The sequence below is a fragment of the Amia ocellicauda genome, chromosome 9 (genome assembly GCF_036373705.1).
Source record: "Amia ocellicauda isolate fAmiCal2 chromosome 9, fAmiCal2.hap1, whole genome shotgun sequence".
Classification (NCBI taxonomy): Eukaryota; Metazoa; Chordata; class Actinopteri; order Amiiformes; family Amiidae; genus Amia; species Amia ocellicauda.
The window spans coordinates 37,137,175-37,162,978 of NC_089858.1; the positions used below are offsets into that span (position 1 = coordinate 37,137,175).

Here is a 25,804-nt window from a genome sequence, read left to right on the forward strand (position 1 = left end):
TGGAAGTATTGGAGCACCGTGCGCCACTGATGCAAATCTCTCCCTCTGTCTCCTTACCTCTCCCTCTCTCTTTTTTCTCCCTTTGATAACCACCAAAAAAAAAAAACACACACACACACAAAAACCCCAGCTTTAAAATATGACTAAAGCTCCAGTGAAGGAAGGAAATTAAAAAGCCTCAGCAAACAAAGATAGGCCCATTTTATTTGAAGATAAAAACTTGTCTGCACAGGCAAGCTGAGGCAACTGAGCGCTCGTTGGAAAGGATATTGGATTTTATAGCATCCGAGCCGAGTTTTGAAGCAGCAGCATTGGGAAAGGTTATGCTCAGCTCAACGAGTAGAGATACACATCGTAACAGTTTGTGAGGACTTCCCATAGATCTGTGCGATAAGACATCTGTTGGGCAAGTGTCAGTATTGGATGCAGGACGCCGCCTGGGCTGAGATGAAATGTAAGTTCTTGTTTTATCGATCAAATGAATCCTTTTAGTTCACAAAGTTACTTCTCGGCAACGCAGACCGCAGAGTAGCTAAGCCACAACAAGGGGGACGGAGAACAATTCTTTAATTGGTTATTTCCACAAATGTACATACTCAATATGTAAACATACACATTTATATATACTTTATTTGTAAACATATAAAAAAAAACTGCTGGAAACAGCCGTAATAGTAATAATAATAATAATAATAATAATAATAATAATAATAATAATAATAATAATAATAATAATAAATTCAATAAATGCTCAGAAGTCCACCATGTCATTTTAAATGTGCTCTCAAAGTCATAGAACTCATGACGAGAGACCAGAAACTCGGCTTCCAAATCATTTTTTTATTTAATTTAATTTCACATTATGTTTTTCCATCTAATATCCAAAAAAGAATAATTTGAGTTCAGAATAAAACTCAGCGAATCCTCGCGGACTCTCCTCTCAGTTTCTCTTCCTGTACTCTGTTACGACCACATGAAAAGAAAGCAAGATATGTCATCTGACTTGGAAACCAAACACAAGCAGCAATAAGACACTCTGGCTAGCCTGGCAGGAGTGCTCTTTGGTTGTTGTACTTTTTTCTTCCACATTTTGTTGACTTTCCGTAGGGTTTAGAAAGAACAGAGCGCTCGGGAGCACGGCGCGTGGGCCGCAGCGACCGAGGGAAGGCCAGCCGTTCCCATCACTCTTCAGATTCCTCTTCATCGCTCAGATCGCTCAGGGGAAACTCGCGGTGCATCTTCTGAGTGTTGTAGCTTTTGACGTGCATGGGGCACTCCTGGTTGATGATAGCCTGGTGAACGATAACAAACATTAAAATAAGACGTGGGATTAACTGCCTTAGAGAGGCCACCTTTTCCTTTGGCCCACTTTTGAGCTGACAGAAAAGGCAGCAACCTTTTTCTGTTATTTCTCAGGGCACTACAGGGCACATACATTTATCGGTGAGCTTATATGAGCCTCTTTTCCATAGGCGTGTGTTTAGGATCATGTCATTTCTTTTGTGTCCTTCAAAGCCAGTGGGTTTTAAAGGTTGTTTATACCGAGCCAAGAGGATGAGTGGGTGCAGTTCAGTGATTATTTGAGTTATTTAATTAAGAGCCCAGTTGGGATGAAAACTAGAAGCAATCTGGTCCCTTAGGGGGAAACTCATCTGCCGAACACTGACTCTTAGCTGGGGTGTTCATTTAAATCTGCTACAAGAAGTAGGCCTAAATAAAAGTAGTGTGGAGTAGTGGTTAGGGCTCTGGACTCTGGATGAGGGTTGTGTGCTGTTGAACCCTTGTGAAAGGTACTTTACCTAGATTGCTCCAGTAAATGCCCAACTGTATAAATGGGTATGAATGTGATATATTGTAACAATTGTAAGTCACCCTGCTAAGAAGTTTAGAAAATAATAATAAAAAGCATCCAGACTCACCATTTTCTCCTCCCGCGCAGCTGGATTTCGTAGGAAGCAGCACAAGGGTGCGTACAGGATGTTGATGATGCCAATGATGACCATGAGATAGGGGAAGCCTATAGCTTTCACAATGGCTCCTCCAGTCGACGGGCCTGGAAGGAGAGACAGAGAGATTTTGAATGACATCACTCTCAGGTGATGTTGATCAAATTCAAATAGGTGTGGTTCTGTCCAACCCTTGTTAAAACACTGACAGACTTGTTCCTAATATCTTCTGATTTTTATGTTTAGGAGACAAGCAAGAAATAGACACAGGCTGCTGATGATGACAAACTAGCAGCTGTCATTACTTTTTTTAGGGTTTTCAAAATATAAGCCTGGTTAACACACTACTGAATGTCAAACTGATAGTGAAGGGTTAAATAACCAAGCTATTAACTTTATTTCCAGGGGAGTTATATGGGAGAGTACTTGAGGCTTAGTTGGCAATGTCAACATAGTCAGATGTTCCTGATTCTTTGTTATTGCTTGTTTCACATATTCCAGGTCATAAAGAATTTATAAATGACATTTATCCCTGTCGGTTTATATATTCCTGTCATATATTTTCATGACAATACAGGGCCATACTGGATGACTTTTCCTCCGTTATTCCCCTTACCGATTGCAAATCCCATGCAGAAAGCCACATCAGCAATGGCATAAACACTGCCATAGACCGAGGCATGGCGAATGTCCACCAGGTACCCCATAATTGGCATCATTGAAGAGTCAACCATTCCTGCCGGAGACAGAGACACAGAGGTTCCTTTTAAAGAGGTGAAACCCCCAGTTCTGAAAGCAATGGGCTACATTTAAAGCAATGTTTACAGTGAGAGTTGACTTTGACTGGGTCTAGCTGACGATATAGAAAGCAGGTTTGCATCACTTAGTAACACAGCTAACAATAACATCTGTGAAAGCTTTTTATACTTCCAGTTTTTACCGAAATGAAAATAAGTCACGCATAAGTGACCCATTCTACATAAGTAATAAAACTATACATCTGAGAAAAACAGATGGGTTCTAATCAATAAATAAATAAATAAATAAATAAATAAAAGACATTTGAGTAGGTACATGTGAGAGATAAATCCATATAGTTCTCAGAGTATTATCTTCTGGTATTCTGTTATTGTACAATTAATAACTTTGAGTTGTTGTACTTACTTTTCTTAATAGACCCCTTGAGTTCTCAGACTGTGTTTAAAGTCCTTCAGTTCTATTTTAAGCCAACATCTTAGTGCTGGGCTCAACATTGGACTGAGCACTATACTATTTCACATTTTCCATTTCCACCAGCCATATGTCCTGTTCTCACACTCGTGTCTAGCAAATTATTATCCAAAGGTCATTGAGAAAAACACTGAGAGAACAGCCAGGCTGTAATTGAGCTGAGGGAAAAAAAGCAGGTCTACCACCTGGCTTAGTAAATCTATGACTAATGTCTTGAGAGAAAAAAATAATACACATATACAATATTGATAGAACAATATTCATTTTGATGATAAGGGAATTAAACTGTTGAAAGATTTAAATGAATGCTGCCAGCGTGCTTCAGTATTTGTGAAGCTTAGCGTATCAACCATTTGAATTCAGGATGAGACCTGAAGCGTACTTACCAATTGCAAACCCAAGACCACCATTAGGACCAATGAGCCCATATATATTTTTGGCAAAAGGGACCTGTAAACAAATTAGAAAGAAAATCAGCGTATTGGAGAAGCATATCAGAATCAGATACTCGATCACACAAAATCACTCAGATACAAGGAAATATTATATATATATATATATATATATATATATATATATATATATATATTTTTTTTTTTACTGTATTTATTTTTTATTTTTACTTCTACTGTCTTTGTTCAGTTCCATTAGCCAGAAATCCAGTTACATTGTGTATGTATCAGCTTTGGCAAAACTACTAATGTCCTGCCAATAAAGCAACTTTTGAATTTGAATTTGAAAAATAATATATAATAAGATGTAGATAAACATGTATAGAGATTGTTTTTGCTATTCAAACTAATATTTTGTTGCGCTGTAGTTTGTGTCCAATTAACAGCTATGCCCAGTGGTGTAATTGAGGGAACGTAATTTGAAGGGAATTTTGCATACGCCCACGTAATTTGAAGGGAATTTTATGTACACCCATGTAATTTGGAGGGAACTTTGGATTATGTAATTTGTTCACCATTCCATGGTTGTCGAATCGCCAGCCGGTGGTGTGTGGAATTACAATATACCCACTTCTTCAATCACCACTACAGAACTGGTTGTGCCAATTTCTGCTAAGATGCAGCAGTGTCCTGCCAGGACTTGTTGGCTACATGTGGGCTGGCTTGGAGCACAGCCCTCTTAAAGGTCTGGTGTATATGAATGCAGTACTACGGGGATGTCCTGTTGATGGCACAATACTCACACACAGCAGGCTGATTCCAACTATCATCATGCCAATCATGGAACACAACCACCTGGGGGAGGAGTCACAGGTTAGAGACCTGTTTGAAGGATGGCTGACCGTGCTGACAAAGTCATCATTGTATCCATGCAGACAGAACACAACATCTTTTCAAGTCAGAATTTAACAGCTCATTACAGTCTCAGAGTGGAGGGAACAGATGTACATTATCAGAACGCAGTGGAAAAAAGACTACAATAGATTTTATAACGACACTTTACATGTTTGGTAATGTACAGTCAAAGATTAGGGCCTGTAACTGACATGTATAAATACTTAAAAATGTGCAATAAGTGCACTTTTCAAAGATGTATCAACCTGGTACTAACTGGCATCCCTTAATGATTAATTCCATGTTAATTACGAATGGGACATTGTTTCTATCCAAATGTTAATACTTTACTAGGTTTGAATGCTACCAAAGTAAAGCCTTTTTTGAGGTGAAGTTCTGTTAGGAAATATAATGGTTAATACATTAAAACAGATGTGCCACACTTTTTGAGATTTTGTACTGATGCAATGGTATAAAGATTCTTACCTGCCCATTTTGTTAGCAAGGAAACCAAACAAGTTTGTGCCGATGAGGTAGGAGATACTAGCTGGAAGAAAAGCTATACCTAAAGGATTATATAGAAACAAGATTACTTTTTTTCTATGCAACGAAGTGATACAGCAACCAAACAGTGCTGATTTGAGGTTAGAATGAGCCCTTTTTAAAGTAAACTTAGCATCAATTCATACTAACATCATTCAAATTAAACTGCTTTCCCCTTTGATTCAATACAACGGATCTCTTTGAAATCGATTCGGGACACATTTCAGACAAAATGCAAAGCCCTGTTTACACTTTTTTCAGTTTTTGACAGATGAAAATAGACCGGGGAGTCAAGCCAGTAAAGACTATAATATACTTCCATATATTGTGTTGTAGTTTGTAAAATCAAGGTAAAAGAGAATGGATATGACCAGGGAATTGCCCAGGCTAGAGTTTGCATATTTACTCTCTTGATGTGCAAATAGATTTAAGGATTGGAAATATAACTCCCTTTGCATGGGGAGTTTGAACAGTACTGTATTCCCAGCACCAGGTATAGTGTATTGCAGGGCTGTGAGTGTATTTACAAAGCCACACAGGTGAAATTAAAATAATTAAATCCCAAATCTATTAAAATCTCACTTTGCCAAGTGTACAGAGTCATCCTCCAGTACATAATGTCATCCAAACCAGTGATATCTGCACCAAAGGGCACAGATTGTGGGTCGTGGGTTCAGTCCCAGGTGGAGGACACTGCTGTTGTACTTTTGAGCAAGGTACTGTACCCAGATTGCTCCAGTAAACCCCAGCTGTATAAATGGGTATGTAAAAATAATGTGATGTATTTTTACAATTGTAACAATGTCTCATACATATTCCAGAAACGTACCAAGCTGCCATTTTGGGGAGCACATGGTTTGCATCATCCATATCGGGAGGGTGGGCTCCAGCATAGCCACCCCCATATTGGCAAAACACAGGGAACCTGCAACAAACGGAAACACAGTATCAGTTTCTGGGTCGATGTAAAGAAAAGGTGCAAAAGACTTAGCGGTTATCCCACACTGTGCATCAGAGCAGCTGTTACTACACACAGAGGACACCTCCTTACAATGAGTTTTGTTTGTTATACTATATTTATGTTCTGCAGGGATGAGTAACCATGATCCTTTGGGAGTGGAATGGTTGGGGATTAAGCAACACCCCTTTTAACCAAAAGATCACAACACAAGTTATCATCTCTAGAGGGGGGTGGTCTTTGATAATTAATGAGTCGTTTAACTGCATGAGATTCAAAACACAGATATACGAGAGTCTTATTCGATTTTTTCTCCATTAGGTGAAATGTTTTTGCCTCCCACGGTTATCATTTTATAAGCCCATATCTTATTTTGTGCTGCTGTGTGGTATCTTTGCAATGTACAATAGTGAGGAAAACTAATGGATTTAATCTGGACACAGCTCTTACCTGCAGTTATAAGTATATAGGGGTCTCGTAACAGGGTTAGCAAAGGTGTGCCTTCCACACTCTGAAAAACAAGAGGCATGTCTTTAGGCTAAATGCATTCTATGAATTTAATTTACATCTCCTACATTGGTACTATCACTCAGAATATAGCTGGCTCACTGCAATAGTTTCTCTTGGGTGTCTTATACAGTAATGAAATTAACAGCTATCTCTGGATTTTCAATTAAGGGCATCTCAGTGGAGTTTTTAGCCACCAAAAATCTCAATAAAACACAGCAGTAAAAAGAAAAAAAATTGAGAAAAAACACACAAGGAAATCTTAAATGTTAACAATGTTAACGACAGCAATAAAGCTAAGATAATTAAGCTACTTAATAAAGGGGGGGTTATCTTATCTTAAAAAGATCTCTCCTATTTGAAAGGAAATCGAAGATACTTCAGGAATGCTTAATTCTTGATAAAAAGCTCTCCCTGCGACGAGTAATCTTAGGATCCGAACAAGGGTAACAGTAAAACTACTAAGATCTAGGTCATTTCAGAGCATTCTTCCCACCCAAATGTTTTCACCAAAGGATAGTTTACACCCCTGTGCAAAAAGAACTATGAAGAAAGAGGCATATTTTAAGTTGCATTTTATTAAAATCTTGTTTGCCTTTGCCCACAAGAATTAAGACAAAGGAAATTGCAGGAAAGCTGCCACACAATGGGATATTTTGGTGAAAGGGGTCCCTATTAACAATAACACAATAAATCATTGAGCATTGGTTGTTACCCATCATGCATCAGTCCAACCCCTCTGGACCTATTAGGAAGGGGGCTGAATTGGTCATTATGTCATATACTTAGTGATAACCTCACTGGTATAGTGCAGGGATGCTTGTATCTGTTCTGTAGGGCATCAGTCCAGCAGGTTTAATTGGTCTCCTTAAATCACAAACACTTTGGAAACTAGGGCAAGTCTTTAAACGAGTCTGATGAAGCCAAGGATGTTGTGAATCAGTTGTTTTAGACCTAAGGTGGAATGAGAACCTGAAGAGCCCTCTGGGATCAGGGTGGGCCACCCCTGTTATAGTGTCACAAGAAAGGGAAAGAAACTGGCCTTGGTGAGGCCAATTGGAGTTAATTTTGGAGATGGATCTCAAAAACAGAAACGAACCAAAAAGATCAGTGGCCGATTTACAGGGGAACACCTGTAACACCTCTGTTAGATGCATTGAGAAACCATGTGACTCAGAGACTCAGTGAGACTGGGGGCCTTTTGCACGACACCTGTATCACAACTTGCAGTTAATTGCTCTAAGAATACAGTCCATTAATCAATAAGGGACTGCTTCTCAATAGCCTGCAAGGGGACTGTAATGAGCATCATGTCACACAGCACTGAACGTCGCAGACTGCCAAGATGTCCTTTGGATATTGAGTTCTTTCCTTTCTGTTAATCTCAATAAAACGTATTTGACATTCAAGCGGTTACCTCCTATTTTGGGTTGTTGTTTTTTGTTGGCAATCAGTGGGAAAAGAGAGCTAGGAAAAGACTTACCCCCGGAGAAATCTTTGACGGCTGGAGTATACATAGCTGCAGGGCTGTATTGGAGACAGGAGGAAGGAAATAACGTCTCATTATAATTCGAATTATGAGTATGGATTTTGTAGCAAAGCTGGAGGGCAATCGACAATGCCACAGCTACAGTACATGTTGTACTAAGCTGACAATACAGTAGAAAACCTAAAAGCTAAAAAGTGGATCTGAAACTACTATACTTTTAAGGGACTAAATGATTTGTAAAATGTACAAATGTAGTTTTTTCTTTGGTACTTTGTAGGTGGCAAGGTTGCAGTTCACAGCCCTCAGTAGAAAGTGCTTGCATTCACTGTCATTTAGGGGGTGAAATGTGTGTATGAATGTGTGAAGACATGACAGACCACAACTCACCGCCATCAAACAGAGCCAGGAAGGCCAAAATGAGGAAGGGGGCGCTCTTTCCAACAAACTCATACATCACACTGCCAAAAGGGGCTCCGACTGGGGGAACAATCACAAGGGAAACCATGCTCTTATGGAAACAAGTTAATGGAAAAAGCAAATGCACTGGTTGTATTTTATTCTCTTTATGAAACATGCTAAGTTAAAATGAACTCAGTGCAGAAAAATTACCACAATGCGCCAATGTGTACCCTTACCAAAATCTGAAGGTAAAGTCTTTAATCCAAAACGCGGCCATTTCCGAAATAGATATAACCCTGTTAAATGAACACAAAAACCCTTCCTATGGACTTTTACACACTGCCTGGGGTCAGCAAAGTGCTATAAGAAAGCACTTGTGATTAGAGTACACGTGTGAGGAGTATTGATGTGTATTGAGACTCAGAGAGGAAACAAAGAATAGACAAAGAGGATGTTGTTGTCACTTACTAAGGATGCCCATTGCTAGCCCCCCCAGAGCTATCCCCATGGCGAATCCTCGTTCATTGTCATCTGTATAAACACTGGCCAGCATCCCCAGACCTGCGAAGAAACAGATGTCACAGACACAGAACGAGGAGCTCTCGTCTCAGCCAGCCTTCTTTGAAAAGAGGTTTATGGCAGTTTAACCGCTGTCATACTCAGTAACAGACTGAGAAAAGCAGCCCTTGAAAATGACTCAAAGAGGTTTCCCCCTTGACTCCCATGTAAGTAAACACATTGCTTTTTCTCACTCTGGCCAGTGCCAGCATGACCACTAGCTATACTGGTCACCATATGGTTAACCCACCAGCCCATCGGGAAGATTATAGAACTTCTGGTAGATCTGGTAGACTCACTGGTCAGATTAGTGCTGCCAGTCAACTGATGGCTTTAGGTCCAGGAGAAGGACACATAGACACAGAGGGCTGCTTACCTGCCACAGAGGAGAAAGAGGAGCCAATTCCCTGAAGAGCCCGAGCCACAAGCAATAAGGCATACGTCCCTGAGAAGGCGAATACTGGAAATCAAGGGAGGAGGAGCACTGGACTCAGAACTCAGGACATTTTAACAGAATCATAAAGTACACAGGCAGAGTAGGAGTCAAGGAAAGCACTAATTCTTATAATAATGTTGAAACTACAATAATCGATAATCCTAGGGTGTCACAACCCCCCTGTGCCCAGTCTTTGGGATTAACCTGTTACCCTTGATGTATGATTGCTGAGTGTGATGTAATTGAATGATAATACCTGCATGCTTTTGCCAGATAGCTTTATATACACATGGTGTCTGACATTTGAATCCATCTTGATGTAGACTTTTGAACAACAAAATGTTCAGTGTCCTTTGCTTTCAGCTGTCTTTATCATGGTCCTCTACACATTTGAGGTGATTAAAGATTGTTTCTCCATTTTCATGAGATCCTTTCTTTCTTAAACTCAACCCTTTGGATAAAATGTCAAACCAAGGGCCTTTTGTAAGGTATTCTGCACTAGTTGCTCTCTGAAAGTCACTTTGGACAAATCCCACTGTCTAATTTTAATTGCTAATACTTGAATAATAAGGTGTGCTAACTATAAGTTGCTTGCTTGGTATTCATCTGCAGACTGTTCACCTAAGTACCTGAGATATCAATTAATTTAACTCTTCAGCTTTGAATGATTTTACATGTTGAACCCCCCCCCCCCCGTTTCCTAAGCTTAATACATCTCAGGAAACAATCAGGTAGATTAGGTCCAATCTTAAAGTCAAATCTAACATGAAACTTGGCCTAAATTAAGAAAACAAAAACATCCACAAATCTTTAAAAAAAACGTATTTGGTTCTTTAAAAAGCTGACTTGATTAACACATATAGGTAAATATGATTAAATAAAATGTCCCATTCTATGTCCAGTTGTAAAAGCTGTTTACTTCACAGTGTAGATCAAGAAACTTGAAGAAGTCTAGAAAATTATGCATACAAGAATAAGGGACACTTGTTACATTTGATGTCCTTTACCTGTCGCTCAGTTATGTATTGCACTCATATATCCAGCCTATGTGATTTTTCTTATATTATTAAAAGACTTCATGGGTGCTTACATATTGTTGACACAAACATGATGATGAAGCCAGCAAACATTGGGATGTGGTATCCGATCCTGCAGGAAAAGAAAAGAAAAACACATGAGGCAATCAGTCTTGGATAGGACCTGGGAGGTCATCTCCACATTAGGGCTGGAGAGAGCAGCGATTGCATGCGATTGATGGCAGCATTGTGTGACTCGATTATGCTGCGTCGCGAGGAGCCGTCATTCTGACACCCATTTGCCTCGTGATCTAAGCGACTTCCCGAATGCACGCAGGTAAAATAACCTCACAGAAATTGATTTGAATTGACAATCACACCCTAAGAGGCCCAGGAGCTTCCTCATTATCACGTCTTGGAAATATTTCAGTCATCTTCCTGCTGTTGTCTTTCCTGGGGAACACAAAGGATGGCTCATCATCCTTTACAATGAAGGAGAAAATTTGCTCCTTATACCACGCTGTAGTCATGTGATTGTAGGGGAAGGAGAACGGAGGTGCGCTGTGATTAATTTCTTAGAACATTTTCCCAACAGAAATGAAAGATCCTCATTTACCAGGACAAGAATTTTAGAAGGTAGAAAGGTACAGCACAATAGAAAGGTATGGTGGTAGACTTTCCAGTTAACAAGTTGGCTGTGGGGGTATAAAAAACTAATGCTAGACAAACAAACCACAGATGCCAAAGAGAGCTCTGTAAAATGTGACCTTGTAAGGCTCAGCAAATATGGCATCATGGAAACCATTTGTTTGCTTCCTTTCTTTTTCCTTGTATATTTGGTGCTGGAATACATTTCATAGCATTGTCTACAGTTACACTGGTGTCGCAGATTTGAATAGATTTGTATCAAAGCTGTCTAGAATTACAGGGTGGGAGGTTATGGAGCCCAAAAGATATTGTACAGTAATACAATATTAATTGAGAAAAGGTTTAACAGTAAAATGTAAAGCGTTGCTCTTCAGATCCCATCCCTGAGGGACAATTCCTGGCTTCCATTGCACTTCAGCTCTTAATTACTTAATTGCATTAATTCTTCACTCAACTGAATCAATTTAACCACTTCCCCAGGTCTAATACAGTTGCTAGATTTTAGGAGGCCCTAGAAATGTGCTAGATTGTGGCCCACTGAGATTGAATGTTATATTATCTCAGGCCCAAACCGTAACCCTGTACTTTCCATGTTGAAGGGGTTAGCAGCAATACCAATGGGATAATGCTGGCCCTGACATCTTCCTAGATCTAAAACAACAATGACAGATCAAGTACCTGTTGGTTAGGGGACCCACAAAGGGGTTAACCAGCAGCTGCACTAAAGCTTTGGAGGCAAACAGAAGGCCGACACGCACGTTTTCTTCCTCCAGGAAATGGCTATTCTTCACGCAGCTGTTGTGGCTCGCGGGGATCGCGGTCTCCATCTGGGTGGTTGAGTCGTTGAAAGCCTTGCTGGTGACGAGGGCTGATGCGTTTGCTGTGGAGTCTGTGGGGATGTAGGTCACGTTGTCGTACAAGGAGAAGACTGAAGAAAAGGCTGGGACTGTGGAGGCCTGTGGTGTGGGAGGAGAGGTCTGGTTTGGGATGAGCTCCAGCGTCTTGAACTCCGTGGCATACAGGAAGCTGGGGATTATGGGCACTGAAAAATGGGAAAGGACAGGTGTGCAGTTAGCAGGCGGGAGATGCACTTTGAAGAGGCAGACGGGAACCCGAAGGTTGGTGGTAACACTCTGACCTCCGCCGTGTTGATTCTCCTGCCCTAGTCCGACAGACACTGAAAGACAAACTCGCATCCCTGCAGGGGAAGCAATGCCGGAGCTCGGTTATCAAAGGGGCTCCTATCAGATGCGCTTTGTCGAGACCCAAATGTCGCCGCAGACAAGGTCAGCGTTCTCATCCGCTTTTGCCAAAGGTCGGGTTTGGATTTGAATGTTAAAGGTACGTCTTTGGTGTCAAATAAATAAAACGGAAGAGAACACACTGACCTACGTGCAGTGATTAAACTCTCCATCTCAATTCATATAGGTCTGGCATTAACAATAAGCACTGCCCAAACTAGTTTATTACTGTGTTCCTATTTAAGGCTCAAATTCCATTAACTCACTCTTAACTCATTGCTATTGGCTTGCCTTTTTTTACCTCATTCTATGAGGACTGGGTAACTTTTGAAAGTTATGTTGCTAAGCTGAAAGAAATCAAACATTACAATTGTTGCTAACTCACTTAATTCCCAGGACTCAGTATAATCGTCTTTTATGAGATTCAAAACATCAAATGCCTTGTGATATTTTTAAGTTCATTATTTCTCTCCTTCCTTCCCAGCAATCCATATTTTAATAGTGCTGTATGTCATCTGTCTATTCATAATATTTCCCCCCTATTTGCATTCACCATGATTCACCAAATGAGGAACACTGACCAATACACAATACTGGCCAATTATTCACCTTTTGGTAAAACAACCGATCACTCTAGCTAAAACTAACTCTAGCACCCCCAAAACTAAATTTAGGATACAGAATAATGCATTTGCATTATAGATATATTTGGAGACATCTTGAAGACCCTACCCCATGCCAACCTTAGACCCCATGGGGTTTGTCCGAAGGCACAAAGAGAAATAAGAACGATGTCAAATGCTGGGCGAGCATAATGAGCCAATCAGAAGCCAGGGGGCAGACTTACCCACGACTGTGAGGAGCATGTTGTCCAGCAGGAGAGCCACGCAAACCACCACCAGCACCAGCCTCCGAGACTCCCTGCCCTCTTTCAGCCATTGTAGAGGGTTGAAGATGGGCATCGTTTTGGGCACACTGGAAGGGGAACTCTCTACAAAACCTGGGCCAAACAGAAAATTGCTCACACAGGCTGCAATATGCAGCTACAGTCTCCTGGTAGTGATTGCTTTTGGGACACAGACAACTTGTTGGGCTACAGGAACGAAGGCAGTGCAGCTGGCTTTTACAAATGGATTTGTTTGACCACGGTTCCTCACTCAGAACCGCAAGACTAGCCTACCTCAGGCAAATGTCAGCTTCTTTTTAAACTGCCATCGATCTGTTATTTAATTACCTCCTATCAAGTCCCCCAAATCACACTGCTAATCAAAGCAGCTGAAAGTGGCCCTCACTTTTAAGATTGTGTAATTACACTGTGATCTTAGCACCAAAGCAGGGGCTGTCTATTCTAAAAACAAACAAACATTACATTACCGGTACTACTACCACTACCGGTCCTAATGAACATATGAATACCACGTAGTTGTCTTGTGAATCAAAGTAAATATTGAGGCTTAACGATGTCAAACAGGAACTCATTACTGTAAAAGCAGCCTTATAAATGCAGCGGAGATGTTCGGCTTCTGGAGTAATTTCCCAACAATCGAATTAGACCATTTGAATCCTTTGCATGTCTTAATCATTACCCAGAGACATATCAGCATCTATCCTTGTGTGCGCTGTTCCTCATAAAACATAACTGTTTATGGCTAAATGACATATGAGGTTCCTGGGCAACCATGTTATATATTTTGAACACTTCTGTTGTAAATTATTTTTTATATTTTAGTGCTTTTCTGGTATGGTTATTATCTGTCAGCTTCTGTTATCTATATTACATATAAATAGTTCCCTTTTCCAAACAAGCCCCTGTAGTGATTCCCAGTAAAGAGGAAACCAGGGTGATGTTAGGTTTTAATATACTGAATATAGAATCAACAAGTTCTGAAGTTTTTATTATGTGCATTCAAAATTTCGAAAAGCAAGATACCTGCCACAAAGCATGTTTCAGTATTGTGAAGAAATATATCATTCAACCTTTATTTTTATTATACTTTGATAACTACTACTATTAGTAGCACTACCATCCAATTAAAAGCATTGCACTGTCAAATACCAACTCAGCAAACAATATTTTTCTTCAGCTTTCTGAAGAATTAAAGCAGTTACGATGTTACAGTTGCATTACTTTTTTTTTCTGTAAAGCTGTATTTGTCAAAATAAATGTTTAATCAATCGCAACTAATATTTGCATGAAGATGATTCATATATTCATATTAGTGTAATCCTTTTTATTTATATTTCTGTACATGCATCAAATAAAGAACAACCTCAAGATGACTTTTGACCAATATTAGAAGAACTGATTCCAATCCTGCCTCCTATCTCTCTTATAATGTCTTGGACACTGCAACAGGTGCCATGTCCTCACCAGGAGAACTAACACCTCTCCGCAAGAAAGTCATTCATTTCCAGAGATAATATAACACTTTGATGACTGATTTCCCTTAACCCACCCCACAACACACACACAAACACACACATTATTCTTTGTAAGTAATCATCCAGCTACTGTAAAGAAAGTCACAGTATTGTCTAGTTAAAAAAAAGTAAAGAGAAGAATTAGAAATGTGCCCAAGAGGCTCTTGATTTTTCCTCCCTCTCACAGTCAGGAGCTGTACAGGGCTCAGACAAGCACTCTTACCTTGCAATGCATTCTGCCGAAGCGTTTCAGGTGCAAGTCAACGCGCTGCTTCCAATTGCCTGCTATTTATGAACTCCTATGCCTGCGGGCAGTGTCTGGCCTTTTGCATTTGGAATAATTTAAGAGGCAACCCCTGAAACAAAACCTGCACGCGGCCCCCCAAAGCTCTGCCCTTGCGTCACAGGAGGAAGTCATTGTTGAGTCCTGAGGCTCTTTATTGGCAAATAAAAAGAGGCGGGGGGGGAAACAATAACAAACAAGACAAACACACACACATATACGCACCGAAAAAGAAAAAGACTTGCTGTGTGCAATAAGCGCTTATCTGTAATCTGGGATGTTAACCCTTTTCAGGCTGGAGGGCGATGACTGGAAAGCGCTGCCCTTTTCACAGACTGCATCCGTCACTGTCACCGGAACGTGTGTGTTCGCACTCTCCCCCAGCGCTGTCTGTCAACAGGGCTCTTTCCCCAGCCAGCGCAACAAAGACCGGGACTAATTTTAGCCCAGCGACATGCGCGCAACTTGTGTACACACCTTGCTGTAAGATATCCTGCCACCTGCATCTCAATCAAAAAAGAATCATGTATAATAACACGAATTGGAGTACAATGTGTGGGGGATCTCATCGGCCCCTCTGTGACAGCACATTCCCACGCAGCGCATTCCTGCCGGCCTCTGTCCTTCCCTCAATCCTGTCCAACAAATTTCCCTTTGGCCAGCTCTCAGCCAAAAGCACGAAGGCAACATTTCTGCAATCATTTATCCCCCCAGTTTGTGTCATTTTCACTACAGGGGAAATTAAGTCCTTCAAACTTTTATGGCCTGTATAAATATGTGTGTGAGTATATAAATGTGGATTTATTTACTTGTAAAACACAAAAACTAACGAAAACAATACATAGAGCGCAGATTTTCACTAATCCTTCAATTGATTAGGGCACACCGTGAACAGATACTCATGAGAGTATTTCTCCATCCTGTTCATCACAAACGGATAATTTGCATTATTTGCCATTGCTACAAACCACTAACCATGAAGCAGCACAACACGTGCTTATAAAGTGATTGGACTTGAGCAAATCAGGTCACAAAAGCAGCTGCCGGACACAGGACATGTGTCAGTTCGGGAAGCCGTGTCTGCCAGTGCAGGGGATTCTGGGAGGTCTGTATGGCAGAAACAGGCCCACATGCTGGGGCATGACGTATCTTTTGTGGCAGTGGTTTGGGCGCACTCTTGAGTCATTCAACATTTTCTCAAGCCTCCTTCAAAGGGGGCAGTTTGTAAGGCTGGCAGCTTATCTGTTTTGCAACCTTTAAGAACAAACAAACAAGCGGACATCACGAATGATTACATGAATAGGATCATGGCAATGCTTGGGGGTGGTTGGAGGGGGGGAATGTGACAGGATGCTGTCCAAGTGAACTCTGTGATGTGGGGGTCAGGGGTCACGAGGGGTTCTGGGATGGTTTCTGGGCATCCACAGTCTTTCTTGAAGAGTAAGCACAGTGATACTTAACAGAACAAACACAGGGACAGGGACTCAGCTGCGTGTTCCTTGCCTGGGGAGAGAAATCCAGGAAGTGGTGCAGCTGACGAACTGCTCACATCATCACACGCAGGCGGCAAGATAAGGGCATCCTATTGTAATAAGCTGCCGTTTACTCTTCCGAAACTGGCTGTAAGAGATTAAACACAATAAACACACACAAAAAAAAGGAAAACGGTGTCTGGGAGAGTGGGTTCTGCATATCAAGATCGGTGGGAGAGATTTGTGGAGAGGATATGATGTCTGCTATCAGGGAGGGGGCAGTAGGGGGGTGGGGGGGGATAAGAGCTGGCAGGGAGTTCTGGGCAATTACATGGGCAGACTTTCACAATTAATCAGCTGAATTAAATTGGCCCCAGCCTGGGTTACGTTCATTGGCCAAGTGGATGTAGTCACAGGTGACATGTGTTTGTTTTAATTGTCTGTTCACCTCAGAGTACGTCATACCAGTATTAATGTTTACTGTCTTACATCAATCTTTGGGGGGGAAGAGGGGGATTTTCAGTTGTGAAACTCCTGTGCCACCCATCTGTTTTCAAAGGTGCTCCTGTGGTCTCCACACTCAGCCACACTCTTCTACAGCACATCTCCAAAAACCCTATTCATAAATGTTGAAATTAGCATTTCTCAATTCGTTGTTTCAGTTTTGGTACAAACCTCAGGTTGTGTTTTAAGTGCAGGTGGTTGTATTGATAATCCCATAGTCTGCAGATGATGATAAGAAAGATGATTATTTCATTAACTTTTGAAACTGCTGTACCTGACTTTCCTTTCTATGCTATCCTACTACTACTTTTATGAACAAAAAAGCCTCTCTGAGAAGGCGCTCCACATGATAAAGGCACTGTATAGCACTTAACCACAATCACATGCACTCAGACTTCTCTTTAAATGTATTTCATTACAATATACTCAGTGAAAAGTGTATCAAAATACCAAATACAAATTACTTTTGATGAACTTGTGTTTTTAACAAAACAAAATGTTATTTTCAATGGTCATTTTAACTTAAACAATTAATAATGCATTTAAACGTTTTCTTAAAATTCACGCAGGCACACGATTAGACTACACCAATGTAAATTAAGTGCGATTCATATTGGAAGCAGTGATACAAAGTATCTACACCGAAATATTTGTAGTTAAATGCACAGACTTTTTCCATTCAAAATACTTACAGAATAGATTTTAAAATAAAAATGAAAAAATACAAAATGAAATGAAAATATGTATTTTAAATACATGTATTTCGATACTGGCCATCCCTGTACCGAACACTGACGATGCCTATAATCTGGGTTCTGTTCCACAGGTGCTGTCCAAGGTGCTGATTCATTTTTGAACCGGGTGGAAAGTCAAACGCAATTTTCCGAATGGGCTTATAAATGAAATAATGAGTGCTTTAGGCAGTGTTTGCTTTCTGTATCTGTAATGAATGGGATATATACATGATACAAATGTTATATTAAACATGCACACACAAGCATCTACAAACACTGCTACACCTTGTGAATGGAAAGGAAACAATATTGAAATGTGTACAACTACCATTTTCTTGGTTGCTTATGTTTTTATTAAAAAATATGTGGCTATTTCTTGTTGGCTGTCTACTCTGCAGCAGTGACATCTTGTGGTTAAATCAATCATATCAGAAATAAATGGAAGACTAAGTACAAACTAAATATTGGAAAAACATTTTTTTCCTGGCATTTTTCCACAAAATCCACAAATCGTAATCTGTGGTTACCTGCTCTATTAAACTAAATGTTTAAACAAAACTGCATTTACTACTCTGGGTACTAATAGAATCAACGATCAAGTTCAACCCTGTCCAATTGGAAAAAAATACAAAACAAATTCTCTCAAGGAAAAGAAAAACTTTTTATTCAACTAAATGTAAATATCTTTTATCCCCCCCAACTGTACATTTATTTTCAAAAGGCTGCATATACATTTGCAAATTCTACTGTACATAAAACATCCAAAATGTCCATAATTTTAAATATAGTATACCACACTGCTGTCCTGGCATTACCAAACATGTATGTTCAGCACTAAAAAGCTGTTGCAGCCTAGTAATATATGATTTTTTAAATATATTTAATTTTTTTCTGTTTGTTTAAATTCAACCCCATCTTTAATGTACAACATTCAGCATTTACAGTAGTTATACAAGGCACAAGAATTGTGATATGAAGCCCAGGCCATGCGAAATGGAAAATGTCTTTATTTTTTATTTATTTTATTTATTTTTTACTTGGGTGGGGGAAAAATGAAACCAAACCAAAAGCAATAGGGTTTTCAAGTTACAAGCAAACTTTTAAAGGAATCTGACTAGCAGCAAAAAAGAAGCAAAGCAAGGGGATAAGATAATCCCACACTGACACTGTTCAGAAGTAATTAAAAAGAAATGTCAGAAAACTATGAATGCATCTGTTTTGTATTCCCTCATTCAATCAAATCAGACTGCTCTCTAGCTGGACCAAGATGTTAACAACAAAAACAATGTTGTTCAGTAACTGAAAACCGGGCCAGACTGGTTTGGTTTCAGTGGAGCATACATTGAAGCACATAAATAATTACACTGTTTTGTCATTTTTTTCCATTTCTTTTTTAAAAAATATGTTTTTTATGCTATATAATTGACAACAGAACCAAGGAAAGGCAAGAAATCTAATAAAAAAAGGGTGGGTGCCTCTTTAAAAGTTAACATGGGAAAATGTAGAACTGGTTTGTTTTTACTGTATTAGGTCATTTTTCTGACCGTTTTTTGTGGGGAGGGGGCAGTAGCACTACTTGTTGCTTTAGTACATTGAATTGATCTTTAAATTAAAAACAAACAAAAAAAAACAGCAGCATATTTTTTGGGAAACAATTTCTGTTTACAAATATGTTTTATTTGTATCATTGCACACACACACACACACACAAAACTGCACAAAATAGCTTCTAGGGCCATGAGTGGATTGAAGTGCTGGTCTTTTTAAACAGCAGTAATTTTTTGTAGCACTTTATTAACTGGGACTGGGGATGGAGTAATGGCTAACCCTATTATATGTCATTTTTCCACATTTGTGTCTTCTTTCCTTCCCATTGTGCTTCTGCCCTTGTACATTATGTTCTATGTAACTGTGCCCTGGATTCCTGTAAACCAGTGGCAGTCAATTGATCCTGGTAGGAAATGGGGTCTTCTGATTTTGAGTTCTCAGTTACTCAGCTCAAACTCTTGTGTGTGTGTGTGTGTGTGTGTGTGTGTGTGTGTGTGTGTGTGTGTGTGTGTGTGTGTGTGTACTAAATGTAACCCATTAAGAGTTATTTAAAAGGCTGTTAGTTGGTTGGGAGTGTAAGAGATCTACAAAGCCTGCAGGAATGAAACCCCAAAGGGCCAGGTCTGCCCCCCACTGTGTGGAACTGAACAGAGCCATAGCTTTTCCTCAAGCAGCGAGGGAATACCACACTTTTCCACAGAGATGTAAATACACATAGCACCTCTCTGTTCTTAAGCAGCTGAACTTTAACACATTAGGCAAGCAGTTTATAGTACAGTACATCATCATAAAAAACTCACAAATTTGAGGTGAATAAAATAATCTTATAATTTGAAACATAAGAAAAAGTAAGCAGTTTTGAAAATGAAAAACATGTGTATGCCTGTATTTTCCATTGTCCTGGTTCAATTTCTCTATTGTATGCTAATTGTCTCCAACTGCAATTATTGTTATTAGTTTTTAATCATTTTAGTGCCCACCAGATACACTCATAAACACACAAAATCACAGTTTAAATATTTCACAACTTCTATGCCACTTTAAAAAAAATGTATGATGCCACTCTCTGTATATTTATATATATATAAAAAATGCTGGTGAAAAATAATAGAATTTAATGTGAAAAAGATGAATGATAAAAACTTAATCTTAAAGGTAAGTTTTAAGAATGGAATTTAAACCCCAAAAAAGCACAACCAAATACATACAGATAAAAGCATTAGCCTATCAGCCTTCAATGTTGCAGTGATAGTTTCACACCTTATCGTTCTATGGCAAAATGTTCTCCTGTACTGTGTGGCTTTTAAAATTTGGTTTCGGATTAACTGTCCCTAGTAGAGACAACTATAATTCATTTATTTAGCAGAGATAGCAGCCAGTGAGATAAATGCGTCACATTGAATACCTCTTTTAACACCATTAGTCAGCTTGCAGTTCTAACAGACAAAATGAATATATAAATGCATACTGAAAATTTTGCAGCCATTTTATCGCAGGAACACCGCTGATCTTTTACCCTGTTGAAAAGAAAACAAAAAGCTCACTTTTGTACAAGTTTGAGGAAAATAAGAGGAGAAAAAAAATATATATATATATGTTTCAAAATTGCCTACTAAAATGTTCTTGTTTTCAGTTTTGTGGTGGCAGATAATAGGTCTTTGCAGTGCCCTTCAAGAATACAATTTCTCATCTGTGATATTTGGATTTTGAAATCAGAATATCATTAGAAAAACAAAAATAAATTGCATTTTAGAAGTGTTTGTATGCTTGTTTTTTTGAGACTGCCAAGCCTTCAGCCTTAAATTGTATAAATAAGACAATTCTTCATGTGTTATGCTACTTATAGTGTAGATGCAAGTATTCACACCCTGCATGGGAAACTATGTTATACAGTGATTCATTTAGTTTGTCAATTTGTCAATGATATCTTTTCAGAGTTTGTTGAACCATCCGTTAACTGAACCGAATTCAAATGTTAGACTGCCACTCCATACTGAAAAATGCAGAGACAAAACATGGAAAAGATAGACAAATTAATGTACTTTAAGTTGAAAATTTGGGAACATTTCAAAATAGACTGGATAGGATCCTTGGATCACTATTAATGGACACCAAACGAGCACGATGGGGTGGATGGGCTCCTCTCGTTTGTAAACTTTCTTACGTTTCTTATGTTCTTTAACAAATTATATTAATGCAGCTAAATCAATCAACACTTGTGTACCAAAGTTTCAAATGCAGAGTGCGAACACTTCCCACCATGTGCACAACAAGCAGAAGCTGAGTGTGGAGGATGTACGGGCCCCTGTCAAGACTTTCCCCCAATGCAGGCAGTACTCATCTGTTCATGAATATCACAATACACACAAGCAGTCCCGGTGGCCTCCCCAGAAGCAAGAAAACAAAACCACACACACAAAACCCACCAGCCTCTACATAACACAAGCTTCAGGAGGGTTTACCCCCATACTTTTAGTGACACAGTGCGGTTTACGAAAATGTATCCCCTGCAGGCACAGTCCAACGCCGATAGCGCAACCTCGCGGGCACAGAGTGTGGCAACAGACGCTCCCTTTCCAGTTTGACGCACTGAAGCCCTGTCTCTACTTGACCAGAGCTTCCCCAAACAACTTTAAACGCCCTTAATGGGGACTCCATTGGCGCACAAGCCATTGAGCTCGGGAAATTAATTAAGCGAAGAGCGTTGTTAACACAAGAAGCATAATGGAAGAGTGTTATCCCAAAGGACATCTTGGATGACTATAAAAAACCCTCTCCTTCGGTCGCCTGGGATTGTGTCACTGTGGCTGTAGGTATATTTATCATGCCCGGGAAACTATATTTAAAGGGATATGGTACTGATAATGCATGTAGTCATTTTGTTGTTGTGAAAGTAAAAAAGAAATCAACAAAAGGAAAATAAAACCCATGCATGTTTTGGGCAACACAGAGAGAGAAAATCAAAGTATGCAAATGCAAAATATAATCACGTACTACAGAACAAAATGTCACACAGAAAATAGACTCCAGTGGACAAAATTTGAATGCGCCACAGGGCTGTGGAGAATCTCTGCACAGTTTTTCCCTGGCTTTCGATCCTTAAGTGATATAGTTAGCAATCTTGCTGTCCTATCATTGACAAACTAGATATATGCTACTCTAAGTAGGCTGTAGCTCGAGTTAGATAAATTTGGACTTTCGATTACTCTTTGGAGGATTAACGGGGTGGAGAAACCGAGAATGGATGCAGTTTAGCACAGGTAGTTATGTAGGATAATGCATGAGAACTCTTAGCAAAAGCCTTTGCAGATATCTGATATCTGATCTGAGTGGATTTATCCTCTCCATATGGTGAATAAATGAACATGCTGGGGTCGGACAGGACGAATGGGAAACAAGAAGAGATCCCAAAAGAGAATGTGCAATATAAATATAACCAACACTGTAAAAGACTGTTAAACTGACATAACCTTTTGCTTGTGCTCCATATATTATATATATATATATATATATATATATATATATATATATATATATATATATATATATATATATTATTTATTTATTTGGAATCGACAGTTATTTTAGACTGTGAAACCTACCCTGCAGACTTGGGTTTGAATGCATTTGCAGAGTACTGTAAAGATTGTATCCACCCCTAGGCATTACAAAATGGTGAGCCTTTTTATAACAGCTCTTATAAATTACCATCCTGTCAGTCCAGTCAAAGCACCTGTTAATAATCCTAAAGCGTCACCTTCACAAGTGACAGGGTGACACAGCCCTGACTCGGGCTGAATTGAATGGGTTGAACGGGTGAAGGTCTCATTGTGATGAATAGGGCTGAATGCAACCGTAAACAATTTGCAGATGTGTTTGAACCCAAGTCTGCTATATTGGGAGACTGATTTTCTTATTTATTTTGTTATCACTGGAAGCAAACGGCACAACCAGCAAGGCTTTTGCAGGGCAGGACTGTAACAGAACTGCAGGTCAAGCAAGGAAACGTTAGTTAGCTTCAGACCCACCCGCTGCCACTCCAGGGGTCTCTGAGCCACCGCAGGGTTTTTAATACTACACAGCAGGCACCTAGGGTAAAATTAATTAAAAACAAATAATGAATATTAATATGTATGCAAAAGTACCTTTATAAAGCTTTATTATAATCAGTATTAACAGAAAAAGCTAAATATATAATCACAACAAAACAAAACAAAACAAAACAAAACCCAAAGCTTGATGAGATGTTGAAGAACGTCATTAAAAGGAAAAGGCAAATGAGATTGAATTTTTGTTACACGCAACACACAAAACAAATCAAACAAAAACAAAAATGAGACACTCCCCGCCCCCCGCCCCCAAGATCTGAAAACTACAGTATTTCAATGCGGTCTTATTGAAAATGATCCTGGAGAAGTACCTTGGACAGCTGCCTGGCCTGTCTGTAAAAGAAATGTGCTATTTCTGGGATTTGTGATAAAAGTGAAACAGTGAAAGCTTCTGCAAATGAGGGACCAGCGTTTACAAAAGTAATGATAATATAAAATTAGAAATACTGTGCCGTGAAACTCAGAAAAAACACAAACACTGACCTGTAGCCATAGGCAAACATGTCACATGATGCAAGCATTTCTTTCCTTTGTGTGTCGAAAATGCATTCGATCAAGCTGTCAATTTACGCACTGCAAGTGTTCTGGTCACGCAAAACATTGCAAGTTAAACCACAAAAGGACACAGCATCATATTCCAACTCCACACACTTTTTTGTGTCCTATTGGATGAACGTCTTAGTGCTTTCTATTGTCGTTGAGCCACATGAGTCTACATTTAAAAGTACATTTTACCGACCACCCTCGCCTTCCAACAAGTGAGTCCTCTAAGAGTTTTACTGTCACTTAAATGAAAAAAGGTCTGCCACTCTATAGTTAACTGAAACCATTTCCTTTTTACATGTTTCAGTTCTATAAAAAGTGTTCAAATAATAGTAGTAGTGGTAGTAATACTAATAATAATTATATTAATAATTAGATAACTGTAGCAGGACCCTGTTAATATGAAGTGATAGCAGTATTCCACTTGAGCTAGTCACTACAGTTATAGGGAAAGAGTTGCAGGGTTACCTCAGGTCAATGGATCTTAACAGTGACAAGTGCAAATATCTGCCCCCTTCATCCTGTCCTGAAGACATAAAATTCAGGGTGACTCTTTGGACCCACTCCTCCCCATGACCTCTGATGGACAGGCTGCGATCTAGAGAGCGGATCAGCGAAAGAATGAAGAACAGAAAACGGAGGACACAAGAGGACACAACCCACCCACCAACCAAAGAGCCAAAACAATATCAAAAGGCCGAGTCAGTGAGCAGGAGCGCGGGATGTTGAGATGTTGAGAAGGAGCCAGAGAGGTGGCCAACTTGGACGTCCATTTGTAGATGAGAGCGGCTTCTTCACTGTCTGTGTCTGTCTGCGGTCCGATTCGCAGTGCGGTTGTGGGCGCACATCCGGGACCCCGAGCCAGAGAAACCACTACGCCAAAACCACGTCCCCTGACTTGAGGGGGGTGGGGGTGGTTGTCCTCCACGCCTAGGGCGGCGACGTTGACTCGCGCTCACCGATCCTACGCGGATCGTGTTGTTCTGGAAGGGACGGCGGCTCCTCGCCCTGGCAACGCGGGGTCTTGGCGGCGACGGACCACCGTTCGCTTTTATGCGTTTATGTCATTGTTTAATGTTCCCTCGACTGGTTCTAAGCACAGCTGTGTGGAAGTCCGGGCCAGTTGGGACGGTTGGTGGAGTCGGTGGGCATGACTTCCCCGCCCTCTCTCCACCGCCAACCACCAACTCCTCAGCTCTTAGCTGGCGTAGGTGAAGTCTGTGTTTTCGGGAACCGCCTCCTCAGTGTTCACCGGGCTCTTGGAGTGGATTTTGCCAATCTCCTCCAGAGCGCTTGCCAAAGAGTCCAGGTCGCCATTGTCTTGGTGACGGGCTTCCCAAAGATTCAGGATCACGGCTGAGGGGCTGTTTTGCTTGGCGAAGTAGGAGAGGTTCCTAATGAGATGGAGGGGGGAACAAATTAGTTACAGTTAGATTGAGAGGGGGGGGCAGATTTTCTATGGCACCTCAAATCATCACATGCACTAGACTTACAAAAGGGGAAATTCGTCAGGTTCTGTTGATTGGCTGTGTGGTTTAATTAACTCATTAAGAGCTGATTGAGAACCAGTGCTGCATCCTCAAGGATTTGGATTAGAAGTACTTATGCTGTGCGGTGACACAGACACACACACAGACACACACACAGCGCAAGGAACTGCACATAAAGCGGCGCTAACTGAAAAGTCACATTCCCGTGTTCACAGTGGGAACACTGCGTCCCCAGGCAGCAATAAGACAGTGTATTTATAGGCCTTGTGGAAAAAAAAAAAGATGCTGAGCAGCGGGAAGTGAAAAGTACAGCAAGTCCAAAGGCAGCCGCAGTACGAGCTTCCTCCCGCCCTCCCCTCCAGTCAATAGAAATCCACTTTAACCACCCCTCACTGACTGCAGCCCAGTTCACACCATGCCATTTGTTCAAATAACTGTTGGAT

The 25,804-nt window shown here is 40.2% G+C and overlaps 2 protein-coding genes across 2 annotated transcripts in view; both read right to left on the minus strand.

The window, feature by feature from the left end:
* Window positions 1–649: 649 nt before the first annotated feature.
* slc18a1 (solute carrier family 18 member A1) lies at window positions 650–15,071 on the minus strand. Its single transcript, XM_066714382.1, has 16 exons — window positions 14,902–15,071; window positions 13,105–13,257; window positions 11,695–12,058; window positions 10,443–10,501; window positions 9,293–9,376; window positions 8,827–8,919; window positions 8,347–8,436; window positions 7,954–7,997; window positions 6,414–6,474; window positions 5,835–5,930; window positions 4,949–5,027; window positions 4,372–4,423; window positions 3,563–3,626; window positions 2,563–2,682; window positions 1,920–2,053; window positions 650–1,292 (listed from the first exon to the last, which is right to left on the minus strand). The coding sequence occupies exons 2-16, from the start codon at window positions 13,217–13,219 to the stop codon at window positions 1,182–1,184; spliced, it is 1,566 nt and encodes a 521-aa protein (XP_066570479.1). The 5' UTR covers window positions 13,220–13,257; window positions 14,902–15,071; the 3' UTR covers window positions 650–1,181.
* A 7,687-nt stretch (window positions 15,072–22,758) lies between these two features.
* unc5db (unc-5 netrin receptor Db) overlaps window positions 22,759–25,804 on the minus strand; it is a 193,705-nt gene continuing 190,659 nt past the window's right edge. Inside the window, exon 17 of the mRNA XM_066712584.1 lies at window positions 22,759–25,265. Within this exon, the coding sequence (XP_066568681.1) occupies window positions 25,070–25,265 (196 nt within the window). The 3' untranslated portion in view covers window positions 22,759–25,069. The remainder of the gene's footprint in view (window positions 25,266–25,804) is intronic.

Coding starts and splice junctions, on each gene's coding strand:
- slc18a1 (XM_066714382.1), bottom strand. CDS start 13,219: ATGCCCATCTTCAACCCTCTACAATGGCTGAAAGAGGGCAGGGAGTCT. Junction 4,424..4,948: donor CTTGCTAACAAAATGGGCAG/GTAAGAATCTTT, acceptor CTCCTCCCCCAG/GTGGTTGTGTTCCATGATTG. Junction 2,054..2,562: donor CTGCATGGGATTTGCAATCG/GTAAGGGGAATA, acceptor CTCTCCTTCCAG/GCCCGTCGACTGGAGGAGCC.